The sequence below is a fragment of the Monomorium pharaonis genome, chromosome 10 (genome assembly GCF_013373865.1).
Source record: "Monomorium pharaonis isolate MP-MQ-018 chromosome 10, ASM1337386v2, whole genome shotgun sequence".
Lineage (NCBI taxonomy): Eukaryota > Metazoa > Arthropoda > Insecta > Hymenoptera > Formicidae > Monomorium > Monomorium pharaonis.
In genome coordinates, this window is record NC_050476.1 from 19,337,958 (window position 1) to 19,356,617 (window position 18,660).

Genomic DNA, 18,660 nt, shown 5'->3' on the forward strand with positions numbered 1-18,660 from the left:
TCACGGGAAGTTTGTACAAATCCCCCCCCCCCCGTACTGTCCTCGTTGTGCTTACGGAGATTCCTTGAATTTTTTTAAAAAGTTGGGAAACGAAAGTTTTATTCGCGGCGGCTCAATTAGGTTGCGTTTTCTTCACAGCTTTTAAATGTTGAAATTCAAAATACCTCACGGTCGATTTTAGCTTAACGTGTCGTCGCTCTCTAAAATCTGCATTAGCATCGGAGTGCAACAACGTTCGTCTGTCAGTTATAATTAAAATTGTTATCCGCAAATCCCTCTATTCGTGTGTACTTTGATTTTACAACATTTTTATTTTTAAATCTGTTAAATATGTACGTAGATAGAGACATCGCCCGTGGAATTTTAAATTTCAAAAATTGTGGATAGTCTTCTATTTTTAAATACGCATTAAAAAATCTGATAGGAGCACTGTAAAAAATTTTTGTAAAATTACAACTATAATAGTGGGTAATTTTGAGACCAACTATAATAGTTGTAAATTTTCTCGTGTCTATAATTTTCTAGTATACAAGTAAAAATAATTTAATATGTCATAAATTTGTTTACAATGTATACACAAGTGTAAAAAACAAATTAAGAAATTATTGCGAAAGTTATATACAAAATTACATACATATAAAAATTTACAACTATTATAGTTGGTCTCAAAATTACTCACTATTATAATTGTAATTTTACAAAAATTTTTTACAATGAGGAATGTATTAAAACTTAACAGAAGAAATCTTATTAAAAGACTTATACTAAAAATTTCAAGTGCGTATCAGAAGTGAACAGACCATCAGGTCAGATTAATTTAAATTAATTAATTTAACAGTTTCGCAATGAGATACTAAATGTATTCAGAAACCGTTCTTACTTTTTCTCCGTGCTCGGAGAGGAAAGGCGGAAAACTCGCGGCCATCTCATCTTCTATTTACGGTTTTTCCTCACGTTCTCGACGGGGAGGGGGGGGGGTAGAGAAATTCGCGGCCATCTCATCATCTATTTATGGTTTCTATACTTTGCATATGCTCGCTCGAGCGCGGAGTGCACCGACTCCCGATAGCCACGATGTACACCCGATATCACCGTCAATTTCGACGCACGCAACTCGTGCGGGGTTCGCCGAAGACAATGGACGTAGATACCGGATGCCGCGCACGAGCGGATGGAGTTTGTCCATGATTTTCGGTGTTGGTGCACTAGGCGTTGCTGGCTGTGGCACCCGCGGGACGGCTCTCACGCGTCATACGCGCGCCTGCGATTCGCCGAGATGGCCATAACCGTTGGAGAAAGTGCCGCCGTCACGCGCGAAACGACCGGCGAAGCGGCCCGGATCATTGTTATCTTTCGGTAACAGGTCCCGCTGGGCGAGTTTGACATATGTCAGCCACTCATTGCTTCGATATCCTTCACCCTATTCTTTCTTTTACTACCCGTTGCTGGATGGCTATTCCACGTATCACGCTGCCATTTTTTCCTTCACGCGCGAGCTCGTTTCCTCGAGCATTATAAGATTTTCTATATGGGACCTTCTTCTCGCTTCGTATTACGTGTCGTCATATTTTATGGAGGATATAATTATGAAATAAGTTTGGAAATTTTAGACGAAAGAAGAAACGTAGAAAGCATTGTATTTTTCATATTTTTTCTGTATTTTGAAACTTAGTAAGAAATTTTTTTCCTTTTCTGTGTTTTTTTTTTGTATAATTTGTATTCTGTCATATAATTAAAATTAATAACTTTAATGTATACCTTTAATTTAATCGGAAATATAATTCAAGCAGACCTTGTGAAAAGTCTTTGACGAATTATCGTCCTTCTTTTTTCAGGACATCTAATCTTATCACTAGTATGACGTGTACGCCTTTCGATGCATTACGACCTTTACAGGTTTCTCGCGGTTCAAGTTTTGGTTCTCGTACCGACATGTTGTTCCGTGCTTTTCCAAGACTATGACAACGGTGGGAAAATTTTGACGTGTGATACACAGAGGCTAGCTACGAACTAATCGGAAACTTTCTGAACAAAAGTTAAGCCTCCCCGCTAAGATCTAACTGAGATTTATTGTCTCTCTTGTTCTGAGAAAAGTTTCAGCATTTAGCTCTACTCCAATATCTTAATTTAATTTTTCTCTGTCCGCAGAATTATTATCGCAAGTAATAATTCTGGATTATCCTCTCGATTATTTCTTTTGCGGGAAAAAATGGGATGCAATTGATTCATTTCCTCTCTTTAGCAGCAGTGACATGTATCAAATAAAGTCGACTTATTAAAGCTTTAAATGTGCCATTTCAATCTCTTTGAAAAGTAGAAGAATAATCTAAATTAAATTTTTCTTAATAAAGAAAATCCCTTATGTTTTATATTTAAAGTAGCCGATTAAAAGTAATGGAATAATTTCCAGTTTCTCCAATAATTGTGATTTGTGTAAATTATTAAAGGGAATATGGGCAATTATATTAAAAAATGTATTTGTAATAAAGAAAAAGAATTCATAATTTATTGCTACTTTATTTTTATTTCACTATAATACTGTAAAATTTTAATCCGGCTATCAACTACTACAATTATCTTTTATGTGCGAATATACATCTTGGGGAGATAGCTCTTGGTTTCTCGTTATGTTCCACTTGAAATAAAATGCGTATCCTGTTGCGTGTTTATGAAAAGAAGATTCGCGTAAAATGCGTTTGCGTCGCCGCGAGATTTACACCGAAACGCGACTCCGTGCCGTAACGTTCCCGCGTCTAAAGTTCGGTAGTTCCACTTTCTGTATTTCCTCTTTATTGTCCGGAAACATAACGCGCGGCTGTTACAAGAGCGTTACAGGCGGAGCAATACATCCGCATAACAGAGAAGCGGACCCCGGCATTCTTTCTGCGGCGAAGTAGCTGCAACAACTGCGGCCGGCAACTGTCGCGGACAAAGTTGTAGCGAGCACGGTTCTCTCTCCGGAGAATAACACGGATCGCATTAACGTGAACTTTACGTATCGTTACAACACTCCGAAGCATGCATCGCCAAAAGGTAGAAGTACAAACGTTGAAATAAAAATCTTATGCAATTGTACAAGGGGTACAAATATCAATAAAAATTAAATACAACATTTTGAAATCAGGAGTTTTTTATATTTAAAAAAAATGTACGCATATTTCCGACATAATTTAAATTTCCGACATATTTTAAATTATTACATTGACATTGATAATTTAAATTTATTTTATATATACACACATATATATATATATATATATATATATATATATATATATAGTCTTTAACAAAAATACACTTATTCTGGTAGATTTAAACTTGAACCTCTAGATTCCAATCACATACATTGATCACATACATTGTGATTGGAATGTACTATTTCTTAAATTGATAAACATTTATTATTCTAATAATGAAAAGTAGAAATATGAAAAATAAGCGTTTTGTACAATAATTAATGTAATAAATCAGGTGAAAATCAGGCACACTTGGGCCGATGACGCGCTGGACAAATCACGTACTATAAATGAATATTAATTAGTTGACATTTTGATAAATTTTGTTTATTAGAAAAACAACGTTTTAATTCTTGATTTAAATTCTCTTCGGGTTTTTATTACAAATTATGCTCATTGAACAACATAACCGCTTAATAAGTTCAGACCAACGAAATATAAAGCAACTTTTTACAATAGAAGTACATTTGATGTAAGTTAAGCACATAAAACTTAAAAGTGTAAAACAGTCAAGAATATATAAATGTAACGTAAAACAAATAAGAACTTACATGTCAAAGGTCAGTGAATAAATTATCAATTAAAATGTGGTCAAGTAATACAATATGTCAAAAAATGAATAAAAATATGTGAAGCATGCACGAAGGTAACAAATGGACTGAAGATCAAAACATATTAGATTTAATACGACATGTATAGAAGGTAAACATTAAGCAGCTTTGATTATTCTATTATATAGCATGTTCAAACTTTTAGTATTTTTCTGTAAAAATTGATTCAATTTACAAAAGGTAAATTCAATCTTTCAGTATAATCTTTCTGTAAATTGATTGAATTTACAGAAAGTAAATACAATCTTTCAGTATTTTTCTGTAAATTGATTGAATTTACAGAAATCACGTAAAATTGTACCTCGTACAATAAATCTTTTGTTTTTTTCTCTTATGAAATGTATCATAAATTCTTTCTCTTATGAAATGTATCATAAATTTATAAAAGTGATATCTTTAGTCGTATCTCTAAATTTATGATTATCTCATGTAAATTTTTCAGAAAATAATGTCTCCAATACAATTCAAACGTCATCTCTATAGAATTTTGAATTTGAAGATTCATATAAAAAATAAGTCGTGCTCGCGTGTTATTATTTCGCGTTCAACAAAAAATTATTGTAAAACAACACTTGCGCAATTACCTTCCTCTTCGTTAATAAGAAAATTACGAAAGTATACACATTCTTCGGTGCGGTCTCGTTTGAACGCAAACTCACGTAACATAATTTGACGTTCCGCGCGTGAATCCTCGGAATTACGATAGGCAAATTCCTTCTCACGGTGAAAGTCAGACCGATATTCTTGATAACTTCCTTCTGCAATCGCGGACGTAATTAAAATCTCTATCCGAGGGATTCTACCGCGATAATTCTTCCGCGGACGTCGCGAAGTGCCGCGAATACGACGACGTGGCTTTTTATAACGGAACCGTTTCTGATTGGACGGTCGTGTGTTAATGACGTGTACGTTGTAATCCACTTGCGCAACGAATGTGTTGTACATTTCCATGGGTATCCATTTTCATCCCGGCCGTGCCAGATTTCACGCGCCAACGGGTCAGATGTACGCGCTGTCGTTCGCGCGCGTGCACACACGTGTCATTACAAAACATATTTCAACTATATGCAACTATATATACGTACTCGTAGACACGGGAAATAGGCCGGCGCATATGGGACCGGCAAGCCAGGTGTAAAATTTATTCCCGTCTGTTGTTGGTTTAATCGACGCGGCAGTAAATACGCGCCATTAATCATCGCGTAATGATGCGACATTAAAAGAAATAATTCGCCTCTGGATATTAATTAAATGAGCATTGTTTCGTGCAAATTTATTTACGACTGCCGGATTTTAATGATGATTTACCGTTCTATTCGAGGGTGAATCCTAATTGCAACCGCCACAAAACATTAATTTACATTTATAGAAATTGCTTATGAATTTAATTTAAAGAAATGTTTATCTTTTAAAAGCAATTAATATTTTAGTTTTAGTGGAAATGTTTACGTTTTATACATATGACTTCAGCAAGAGATTTGACTTTGTATAACATTTTTTTCAAGTATATATGATTTACAATGTTAAAAGAACACGATTAAAAAGTACATTTATATTAAATTATTTAATTAAAAAGTGCGTTTATATCAAATCGATTATTTAATTAAATATTAAAATAAATCGTTAATATTCTATTTAAATAATTAATTTTAATTAATTAACTCAATGATTTAATACTGAATCTTTGCTTGAAAGCATTCAGTTGAAATGATCGGTTAAAATTTCAATATAATAGATATGTTAAGAATTTCACACGCACATAATTGCTTATAGTTATTGAATTAATCGATATAAACGCTGCAGAGTCTATCAGAAAAAAAGTTTAAATCATTCCGGCGTACAATATTTTTATCTAATGGCCACGGAAGCCAACTTATAAAGTTTTCGGTTCTTTTGCATTTTTCGTTTTGGCCTATTTCTTGCGAGATATACGCAGTCGGTGACGGTAAATCGTAAACGTCGTGTCTCTCTCTCCACCCGTCGCTGTCGCTATGAAATCCCAGAAGACAACGTTCCAGCCACCCGGACGACGTTGCCCCGTAATGGCGAATATCTCGTTGTGAGATACAATCCCGCATGAGATACGATGGTGTCTCGTTAATGCGTTATTCTCCTTGAGAAATCGGTCGAACCCTCGGTGTTATGTTCACCTAAATGTAAATCACATTTCGCACACCGCTGTTTTGTCCAGAAAACAAGTGATACCGCAGAACGAAATTGACAGCGTTTTATTGTGATTGTTAAGGAATGTAGGATTTAATTATCTTTCTCGGAATTTTGTGAATAATCTTTTACATTTTAAATTACGAATAATGTTTTTATTATTTAAGACTGATTTAAATTGATTTTATAAGTTATAAAAAATAACGAATTCGAAAACATTACGAATCTTAATTTTAATTATTATTTAAATAAGTTGTAATTTAAATAATAAAACTCTGATTTACGAGGAATATTTGTCAAGATTTTTTTAATAGATAACCTTTAATAGATAATATGATGTGAATTGTTTCCGTTGTATCACATATTAATAATTTGGTAAATCGTACGAATTACAATATAAATTACGATTAAAAAATAGATTAAAGAAAATGAATATAACAAAATACAGAATTGCCGTTTTTTTTTTAATTGCGAAATAATGATACGCTTAAAATTACCACGTTTTGTATTTTCGTTCGTCCAAAATCATTTATGAAAATCTGCACTGTTAGTGCGACAAAGCAGAATTCATTTATAATTTTAATACGGCTTTGCACAATGACTAATAGAGTAACACGTTCAGAATTTATTAATCCATCATTATCAATTTAATCGTGCATCAAAGCGATTTTATTTTATACAATGCCTTACACATACGAGACATTGAAAATAGCTCTGCGCAGTAGATAGAATATTATTTGACTGTGTAGTTATTTGAAACGGCTGAATGTAATTGTGCGTAAAAGCCAAAATGGACGTTTTACGCACAGACTTAACAAAAGAGCTGAAGCTAAAATAAATATTATAAAATGAAAAATGTATACATATAAATTTTATACGTATACATATACAATTATCAAAGGTTTCTATTTGCTGTTTTTTTCGATAAAAATATTCAGTTTATTAGCATATTATATTAAATATATAAATATTATATATTATTTGAAAATGAAACAAAAGTATTATATTCTGAATATTCCTGTAAAATTCTGTAATATTGCTAAAGATATTATTCTTTAATCTATTAAAAAATTAACAAGTATGTTAGAAAATATAAAAATTGAGTTCTTTCAACGTTTTGTTGTATTTGTGTCAAATAAAACAAATTAAACAAATAATATATTAGAATATTAATTTTTAACAAAAAAACAGGATATTACGTGAAAGAAAGGAATATAGAAACATTTTTATTCTGTGATTTAGAAATAATTATTTTTATTACTACATAGTTTTATAACATAAAAAAATTATTTATATCGTAATTTTATCATTTTGACATGGTGGTTACATAAATATTGTTTTCTGAACCACTACTGCCTAGTTGCTTCTGGTTTTTTGCGGTTGTTAACTTTGTTTTTGTCGCTTATCTTTGCATTTTCATGATCAACATAAAAACAAAAAAGAAAGTTGTTGTATTAAAATATCTTTACTAATATATCTAGAAATTGTCTGAAGCTTTTCGAGAAAAAAAAAATCAGCTATTTTTATACAAGTATCGTTACAAATTGTATGTTTAAAAATAAATACAATTGTTGCACATAAATGTAAAAAATAACATTAAAATTTACATACATTGCACTGGAGATGATTATGAAATTTTCACTGACATGAAAGAAGCAATGAGTTTCAAACGCACCTACATCACCCGTTGAGAAACTTTGTTAATTAATCTTCCTCTAATACACATAATGTCGTGTTTTAATTTTCGTGGCACCATATTGTTGAACATGTACTATTTTTGACATTTTAAATTAATCTTTTGCCATTTTCAGATGAAATTACATTAAACGAGACATTAAAATAAATTTATGAATGAAGACAAATGTTGTTTAATTTTTTAAGACAGTTCTGTCTACGCCTGCATCGGCTATCACATTCCATCAACTTTCAATTTTCGTTTCTTCATAATTAGAATGTCTTCAAAAATTTATCGATTTTTTTATGTTCTAAATTGATTAACGAAAGTTGCTGGTGGATATTAAATAGGAAATTATATTTTACTAAATAATATATGTATACGATTGCATTTAGTTCTACAGATGTGAAATTTTCTTCCGCAATATTTGCAATACGTCCCGACCTTTTTTATTCATTAAGGGGATTTGCTGAAATTAAATAAATACATCTGTTCTGACTCACGTTTACTTCGCAAAATCAAATATGAAGAATCGCTTTTCTCGTAAAAGATCTTCTTGTTTATTCTCTTTGTTTATCATACAGAAAGGCAAATTGTCTTTAAAAGAAAAAAGAAACGATTTTCGTGACGTTGCGTAAAGTAATCCTTGAAGAATCAAAGTTTGTGGCGCCGCCGGGAAACTATCGTCAAAAAACTGGTTCTTTTGTCGGATTATACGTTGATGTAGTTCACTGTGTTGAATCTGTCGGGACTATTCGTTCCGCGGTACACGCCACCCCTTGTTTGTCGGTCGAGCGAACAACCAGCGGCTGAGTGAAACGAAGTTTATACTGCAACGTGCAGCCCTGTAACATTAAAGGGATGCGTCTGTTTAATATTGTGAAAGAACGTTTTACTTCTTTAATTATCACAGCACGTTTTATTTATCACGTGGCACAATTACAGTTTTTTGCTTGTTATTTTTAGGTAAACATTGGAATGATTTTGAAAATTGTGGAAACGTAATACGGAACGTACGTAAAGAGACTCTCTACAATGCGTGACATAAGCTCCGGAACGGAATATTTAGATATCTTGAGAAAATAAAGCATTATTGAAAAAAATGTTGTATGGTTTGAAGAGTAAAATGATGATAAAATTAATTTTTGAATGATTTATTTTAAAAATTTATACAATTTTATTTTTCAAAACGGTGATGACCTGTATATAATCTTTAAAAAAAAAGTTTTTTCATATACAATTTCTTTCTGAAATTTTTCTCAATAACGCTTTATTTTCAAGATATTTGATCGTCCCAGAACTTTTGCCGCGTGCTGTACGTGTGCGAATAAATTAATGAAATATTAAAAACAAAATGGGACTAAGGAAGTAAACTAATTATAAAACTGTTACCTATTACCATATTGATTTGTCATATTAAACTCATTCTCAGGAAGACATTTTATATCATTTAAATATACATGAATATTATACATGTTATAATGATCTCGTTATTCTTGCACTTCTTTGTAATTTTCTCGGAAAGGGCGAAAGATTATTAAATTCAAACAGAACTACTCTTTAAGCATCATTGAAAATTAATTGTCATCGGTTTTGTATGAATCGCTGTAATATTGATCGCGAACGCTGGACATTGAAGGAAAATTTTCACGAGTAATGTTATTTTCTCGTTTCTCCGACTCTTACTGCTGTGCATTTACCTTCATTTTCCACATTTCCTTGCCACTTCTGCCCTGTTCCTTTCCCTGCCTCCTTTCCTTACGTTTTCCCTTGCCTCTCCCACTTTCTCGATAACGATAAAAATATTTCTTACTCATGGTCTATCGTAATCTAACTCAACGCTTCTTATTCCGGGGATTTTTACGGTGCCAGTCTCACCAAGATTGATGAAATGGCGTACTGTCGGTTCGCGAAAATCGATTTTCGAGAAGGACGAGCTCTCGCCTCTGAAATTTACTCGTTCCTTCGTTTCTCCTTTGTTCTCTTTTCACATCCTTTCCTTCAATCGTTTTCGAAGGAAACCGCATGCTCAATTCCTATAAGGAAAAGTCGTACAAAGGCTGACGAGCAATGCGGAAGCAATTAATCAGTCATCATTTCTATACAAGTTCCATCTTTGCACGATCTAACGGAGACGTTAGTATTTTAACAGTTTTTAGATATCATTATAGAAAATTTTTTACTCTTGTCTGAAAAGCATAGAGAAATTGAAGAAACTAAAAATTTATTTTTTGTGGCAAAAAATCAGATTCTCTGAAATTTTCTGTAACTTTTCATCAATTACTTTCTTCATTTTGATGAAATATTTTCCTTTATTTTATATGGAGAAATTTTTATATTGAAACTTACGATATACTATATTAGCTGACCATAAAAAGAAATTTTAGAGAATTATACCAAGTAGTGTAAATACTATAATAACTTGGTGAAAAACAATAAAAGTTTTCATAATTTCTTCCTTGGTCCACGTTTACTATTTACCATGATAATTTTTACTATAAAGTTTTCTTTGTGCGTAATAATTTATTTGGTTAGTTTTTTATGAGGAAAGATTTGACACTTCTATTTATTATTATTAACTTATTACCATTTACTATTTTTATTATTTAGATTTATTCTAGCGTATTTAAAAACGATTTTGCAACTGCGGCAATTCTGTCGAATGTCTCTTTAAATAAGGGAATCTTGCAACGCACTTTAGGCTTATAATCGATTATTTTTTTAACACGTTGTGAGACAAGCGCAAAAGCGCGCACGCGAGACACTTCGTTATAATCCACGAGACGAAATGAGATTTCGGCGCGAAAAAAAAAAGAGCGCTTAAAGTGCGCGCGTAGGATTTAATCGCGGGGCGGTGTGCAACACGGCCTGCGAAATAGCGAAATGGTGATGACATTACTGTCGGGCGGGTGTATTAATTTAAAATTCAATTCCCGCTAACGTGTCCTTTTTGTTGCAGGAGACGAGATCCTCTACCGAGACGAGATAGGCAATTTGTTGATCTACAATGTCAGCTCGGCCACGTCCAAGATCATGCTGGACTATTCCAATCCCGTAAGTTTTCTCAAACTTCCGCACGTTGTGTGAAAGTTCTCGCGGGGGACTCCACGAAGTTTGCATGAAATCCAGGAGCGCTCGCTCGAGAATTTCTATCCGTAATGAATCTCAGAATTATCAGTTATTTTACTCGAGTTATTACATTTTCTCTCTCTCTCTCTCTCTCTTTCTCTTCTGCTAATAATATTAATGTTACTATTGACATAAGTTATAAATGGAATATTAAATTAAAATCCATAATAAATTCATAGAGTACAGGCTGAAGCGTAAACAAGACTGACATTAATTAGGTATTAATTAAACAAAGAAAAACAACATATAGTGTTAATTATATGTGGCATATCAATACATCATTAATAACGTAAAATATGAAATATGTCACAGCGCTATTGGAGGTAATCAATTACTTTGGAATATGTACTCTAACGCCGATCTCGGAAAGTGTGTATACGTAAACAAATTTTTGCGCGCGTTAACGTTAACGCGCGCAATTATTGTCGCATTAACCGTGCATGCGATTAAATAGAAACCGCGCGCGGTATGAATAGTCGGGGTGTACGAATTAATTGTTCGCGTCGCACTGGTGCAGCGCCTCACTTTCGAAATCGCGGATAACGACCGCAGAAATTCACCGTACGAAAACATCATACGTGTCCCCTCTATCCTGCCTCACCCCGAGTTTCTTCCTCTCCCCTCCCCCTCCTTCCTCCCCTCTAATTCATATTCATGCGCGATCAATTAAATCGCGCGTCCCACGGCGCGAGAAGCGTGCGTGTTTATACATACGTATGGGAGCGTAAAGCCGCGCGTGCGGTTCGAATGCGAAAGCAGGACGAGGCGGGCGGGAAATCGGAAAGAGGGGCGAAATAATTTCACACGAGGGGAAAACGAGAAACGTATAATGTAAAGCACACGCTCGAGAGCCTCCCCATGCATGCATCGCGCGCGCGCCCATCGTTATTCCCGCGACACCGCCGCCGCCGCTGCCGAAGAGATCGTCGGAACCGTAATTGCTTGTTATCTTTCACGTTCTGACGCGTGCAATCTATCGTCGACGATTCTCGTTCGCGTACGCGCCGCGCAGATATCCGGCCCGCGCTACCGCGCGGGGACCGTCGCCGCCGTTGTAAAATGATTCATTACGACAACTGTAATACGATGCCTATCTCCGCGAGATTTAACATTACGCGATGTCTCCTCGGAGGAAAGTCTAAATGATGTATTTACGGAATTTATCGTTACGCAAAACTATTTGTCATGCGCCCGCCGTGATGTATCGCGGCTGCATTCCGTTACTTTTCAGATTCAAGTTTTTGTTAAAAAAAAAAAAAAAATGTTCTTTAGCGAGAATTTTTCCGTTATTAAATCTTTTTTTCAACAAAAGGTTTCGAAATTTATGAGAGGGAAGTGTTCTTTATAGAGATGGATGAAGAAAATCGTTGAGCAGTTACATTATTTTTTATTACTTTCTACGCTTTCGTGTCGTAGAGCGTAGCGATTGTATTTAATATTTCTTATTCCGACAGAGAAGAGAAAGAGACCAGTTTGAAACCATTTTTCTGCAAACACTCACGAACGGACGCTTCATTTTTTCGAATAAAATCTCTCGTCGGGGGGGGGGGGATGCCCCGTCGCCATAATCAGCAAGCGCGCGGAGTAAGCCGATTCTTTCAATTAAGCGAGCCGGCGGGGAGGATCTCGAGATGCGCTAAAGAGAAATTGCAACGGTTAACCGGCGCGACGCTCCGAAACTTTATTTTTACTGTCGAACTTGCGCCCTTTCTTACGTCTCTCGAGTTAAATGAGGTCTTCCGCATTTGCTGCATTACTCGAAATCTTACGGGGGGGAAACATTTCTAACGCGCGGCTCTCGGGGTTCTTCTTGCAGCGCCGGGCGGAGAGAGAGAAGCCTTATCGGGACGTTCTCCTTGTTAGTCTGAAAGCTATTAGAGAGTTTATGACCCGTGCACCTTCACTCGCGTATATACGTATATATCGAGCGCCGGGGTCTTTGAGTGAGTACATTTGGACAATTGCATCTGGCGAGCCTACTCACCGTTTCGATACGAGCGCATTCCAAGTGAATTATATGTCAGGGGATTCGCTGATGCAATTATACAGATGCACTCAAAGGCCGCCTTTGAGAATCCAGGAATATTTTTTTGTTACCATCGATAAACAGAACAATTAGTAGGACAAACTGCAAAAATTAGCTTTCAGTCAAAGTGAAAAAAACAATTATATTAACGTTTGTCTCCTGTATTTTTTTTTTGTTTAATTCGGATCTAGAATTCTGATTATTTGAACGGTGACAACAACAAAGTTTTATGTATAGGCGTTAATGTTTTTCTTCAATAGAAAAAGAAACATGAACTTTGAATTATGTGGTAGTTTGAAGTTGCTTTTTATTTCACGTCCCGTATAAAAATTTTACGTGCTTAAGAGTAACAAGTTTATTACGTATGTGTCAAGCTGTCCCTGCAGAATACTTTAATATTAGTTCGGAAAGTTGTTAATAGAATCACAACTTTTACCACGTAACATGATAAAACTGTCACTTTGTCTCTGTGTCAATATTATAGACGATTTTCTTTTTTCCCCCTTTTTAAAAATTCATTCAGAAACACATGTACATGAAATTATCGGTGAATCAGTTAAACTATTGAAATTTTACAACGGTATTTACTTATTACTTCTGCTTTAATATACAGTTTTACTTCAATTTATTGCAATTTTAATAAAAGTTAATAAAAACAATTTATTAAATAAATTCTTTTTATTGTTTAGAAATGTGCTGCTAAAAAGTGCATTGGCGTCCTTACTTTTTCATTATTATCTTTTAATTATTAAATGTTTGAGTTTTACAAATAAATTTTTAATAAAATAATATTAGTTAATTATTTCTTATATTTCTAAATATTTTTAGTTATAAATTTATTTTTAAAGGTGACACTATTTATAAGAGACCCGCGGATACGATTTAAGCGATCATGTGTAAGTTATATATTTTGCCATGTTGCAGAAAAGCTTATAACAAATTAATTTGCTAATTAGTGAGAGGATCAAACATTATACTAATAGGTGAAACATTTGAACCTGAAACATCAAGTTCCAACAATTTGCGTATAATTAGTACTAACTGGCAAATATAGTGAAAAGTAACTTAAGTGTATTACGCATTCGGCAACCTTCTCTTAACTGCGTTTCTAAACAAAATTAATAATATACATATATTCTAGAGTTGTAACAACTAATAGAATGATAGTTATTACCTAAATATTAATTATTGGAGAAACCTAATTAAAAAATACTTTCTAAATATACATATATATATACTAATAGAAAAATATGTTGCATTTGTAACTATAATTGCATAATAAAATAATTTAACATGGTCCCCAATGGACCATAAATTTATGTTGGTTTAAACTATATTATAGTTCTTATAACCATAATATTAGTTTATGCAACTTATGATATGATTGCTATAACTAAAATGGAGATTTTTACACAGTTAGTTGTACCATAAATGATCATTATAAGCATTTACCATAAATATATAGTTATATTATTACCAATATTATAGTAATAATTACTATAAAAATAATATTCCTAACTATAATTATTTTACTATGTAATTATAGTTACAATTACAACATATTTTTCTATTAGTGTGTATATATATATATATAACTTTGAAGACTAACATAGGAACAAGCTACCTTCCCTCGAAGCTTAAAGCTTACATTTCAATATACATGCATATTGCATCGGAGCAGCCACGGCATCAAAACACATAAAGACGCGATCCGCCAGAATCACGCGAATAAACTTGACCGTATTACAGTAATAATCCTAGTTGCGTGGTGCACGTGTATGTGTGTGTCGGTCGCCAGTTATCGTATATTATGATCGGGACGGCTAAGTGGTACGATCGTCGGTCGGATCCGTCCGTCTCGCAGCTCGAAACGATTGTCTCGCTCGAACGCGCGACTTCGGTTAACGATGGTCATCCCATTACTAGATGTCCGTCGTAGCTCATTCAACAACCCCCCGGGTGCGGCGGTGGTCCGTGTCGCGCGCGCGCGATTATAATTTACTCGTCGTGATTTCGACAAACCGTTCCGGATCGTCGCGACAGTACGAAGCCACTTTCGAAGCCACGGTCGTCTCGCGTTTGCAGTTCGTGTTCCTCCCGCTAACGACTCGTTTTATAAGCGTGATAAGCGATAAGTTGGTGTGCCCGTGATTCTGCGCGATCCCCGGCGCGTTCCCACCGACGCCGATTACCGCGGCCTGACACGCGAGCACGAGATTTTCGCACTCCTTTTACCAGTGGCTCTCCTTGTTATCAGTGGAACTAGTTAATGCGCTTACTTTTTATCGCGCTGCACGACGTCGGTTTGCAAAGATATTAGCCAGGTTAGAATTATACTTTTAATGAGTAACGATCAGCACGTTTACTTTAACCCTCAATCGCTGTTGGCGAAGCTGCTGCGTCAATTTGCACGGTTCGAATTGAAACGTGAAACGCTGATCGCGTTAATTCGCGAACTAACTGCCAGCAAAGTAAATAAATGTATCGGATTCGTTAAACCGTGTAATAACATTGATTCCTATAAGTCTCCCCTGCTCCTGCGTTTTACGCTGTTTTTTTTTTTTATATTCTTGTTTGTTGCACTTCGGTTTGTTTGACACTTTATTGAATCGAGCTGCAAAATTGCATTGCGCCCTGGCGACATTTATAAATGATTTGGTATTTTGTGCTTTCAGTCCTTGCTGTCGAGTTTCGATCACCAGTTATCTGCCGATAGGAAATATCTGTTGCTCGCTCTCAATTACCAGAAGGTAAGTGTTGCCCCCCCTTTTTTTTTAACTTTTGACGAAGCGGAATAACGGAAGCGCGTGCGTTATTATTACGCATTCACGCCGAGAAATGCAGTTGCGCGATAAAACGAAACGTCGATTAGCCGTGAAATATTACTTAATTAAAATTACTGCGAATCTTTGATGGTGTGATAATTACCGTGCTGACGACGCGGCTTTTCCTCGAAAACATATGCATGCAAATGAGGATTACAGCAGCGCAATGTAATTGTCCCCGACTCAACCTTACGAATAGGCAATTTCTGACTTTGCATGTCTGATGCCCATGTAATAAACTCGACGATAGACTGTGAGCTTTAATATTAACGTTAACGAAGGGATGCTTTTTCACCGTAATAATGATTCTCTCTTTCCAAGTAGATTGCAAGTTAATTGATGTCTCTCGGTTCAACAAGTGTTTGAAGTTCATTGTCCGTGATGTCCTCTCTTTGATATTTTAAAACACATGTTGAAAATACGCTGTTTAATTTTTTTGTTAAATAAAATAAGCCAGTTTTAATGTTATCAAGTGTATAGGTTTGGTGAGAAATATTAGGAAATGGATAATCGATATTTCGATAATATGTTGATTGAAAAGAATGTGAATTTTTGTTATTCCAATTATGAAATATTATTATGAAGGGTTTTCTGCAAAAGTCAAGTTTATTTATTAAGAAAATTTTTTTTTTAATGAGTTCTCAAAATATTAATGAAAATCTGGAACTTTATTCTTATACTTGGACTTTATTTTATTCTTATACTTATATGCAGAGAAAAATTTCCATATTTATGCAAAAAGTAATATAAGAGAATATATTTTAAGAGCAATTTTATACATTAAATATGAAAAGTGAAAAGTTATTACGTAATATTTTAAATAATATTTTCTTTTTTATTATTATGATTAATATTCTTAAGAAAATGTAAATGTAAAACATTTTTTGTAGGGTAAATTCGGTAGTATGTTATAAATGTAAAATTCTCCTGCCAGAACTAAAGATTTTTTAAATTAGATTTAAAAAATTTTAATCAAAGTCTACAACATTTCTTAAACCTATTATATGTTCAAAAACGGCTATATTTCCGCAATACAGTTTACAGACGAGACATTTTTTGTTTCCTGAAAATTTAACTTTTGGTCTTGTTAGATTTTTGTAGAAAGTCTTTCAGTTATAATATTGAACATCAAATCGTGCTAATTTCACATTAATCAAAATAAATATAAAATTCAAAAATAAAAGTCAGATATCATATACAAGAATAATCTTAACTTCTGCTTTATGTTGTAAACGTGAATGGAGTTTTCAAGAGAGCGAATGTAATACTGCACAGCGAGGTAATCACGAAAAGCAAGGTAGACTATCTGGAAGTTAATCGTATTGCCGAACGGAATGGCTGCGATAAATATTTCGCGTTCCACCATCCTCGTTCCTCTTCCTTCTCCGTTCTTCGTCACTCGGCGAACCGTTCGTCAGGTGGTCTGACTGTACGTCGGTAGGAAACCGCTTAAACTTCCAAAGACCAGTAATTATAAGGACCTGGAGCCCAAGATCTCTGGAACCGTGCACCCACATTCCGAGCGGATGCATTCGGATAAGCCCGCGAATGAATTAAGGTCAGACTGTGTGCTAGTCAGAGTGGTGCGAAGTTCGTTTAATCCGACGGTATTCGTTTAAAATAATGTTTCGAGCATTATCGGAACGAACGTACGTATATTTCGGGATCCTTAAGTAAGTTCTTACACTTCAATATTGCGCATTCTTTTTGCCCACACATTTAAATACGCAATAATTATTTTAAAGAAAAATTGAAAATATCTTATTATGTTTTTAATTTTCTTTTTTTAAATTATCATTTAAGAGAATGGAAAACTTTTATAACGGAACATAAGCAAGTTTACAACCATTCTCGCTACAATAGATTAAAAAATTTTTGTCAAATACATCTCTTTGACAAGCTATGCAAAATATGTTATGTTAATTTTAGATGTTAAAGCGGTCTGCATCGCATGTCTGCTTTGCATTTTAAGATTAAGCTGTTAATTTGTTGTCACCGATGGTTGCGTGGGATTTATTACGCGTTTTCAGGGATATGTTTCAAAATCTATGCATTTTACAGTTGCCTAGCAATTTACGGTAGTATTCAGGTCGCGTTTAAAGTCTGCATGTTTTGCGTGAGGGTCGTTATATTAAAATGCACGGAGAATTTATTTTATGGAAAAAAAAAAAAACAATCTCGCTTTTTGTATGATAAATAATCTACTCGTTCTACTTCCTCCTTCCTCTCTTACCGTATAAAATAACATAAAATAATACAATCTTCTGCTTTCAAGTCTCTTTAAACCGTCGGTTTAAATGGTATATCAACCGCGGGTCTCGACTACTCGCAAAATGCCGCAGTCAAAAAGTATATAAAAAAAAGAGGGAAGAACGTAATAAAGTACAAACTCAAACTTTATGTGCGAGCGGCGTTGTCGCAGGGCAAGTGTGTGCGTTTTAATTTTCGTCCGGCTCACCCGGCCAACTCCATCGCGTGGATCGGTGTCGTCTCGAGCGCGTCCCAAGCGCGGCGCGGCCAAGTTAATTCGACGTGATCATGCGAGCACCAAGAACGAGAAATAGAGACACAAATTTTAAACCACCGCGCGAGCAAATACTAACTAAACACCGTATAACAATGGCGACCGCGCCACGCGGGATTCTATACGATTGTACGCGATGACCCTTGTCTCTCTCTCTCTCTCTCTCTCTCTCTCTCTCTCTCTCTCTCTCTCTCTCTCTCTCTCTCTCTCTCTCTCTCTCTCTCTCGCTTCTACTTGGACCACGGGAACCGCCGCGTCCTGAACGCCACCATCCATGACCGACCAACGACCGTTCGTCGTGCACGCCGCCCGGTCGGTCCAATTGCATACATTACTGCTACCATGTCTCCCTTTCGTCCTCGACTCGCTCCACCCCTCCCTCCCGCTTCACCCCCGCCGTCCTTTCATCCGCTCCTTTGTATGCGTGCGCGTGGCCCTCCGCTCGGTCTCCCTGTACGCCAAACGGTCCAC

General features: G+C 35.1%; 1 protein-coding gene across 12 annotated transcripts in view; it reads left to right on the forward strand.

Moving 5' to 3' along the window:
- LOC105835192 (venom dipeptidyl peptidase 4) overlaps positions 1–18,660 on the forward strand; it is a 401,395-nt gene that overhangs the window by 272,346 nt on the left and 110,389 nt on the right. For all 12 annotated transcript variants that reach the window (XM_036292846.1, XM_036292835.1, XM_036292837.1 and 9 more), the window contains 2 exons: positions 10,645–10,739; positions 15,516–15,590. In XM_036292846.1, the coding sequence (XP_036148739.1) occupies positions 10,645–10,739; positions 15,516–15,590 (170 nt within the window). The remainder of the gene's footprint in view (positions 1–10,644; positions 10,740–15,515; positions 15,591–18,660) is intronic.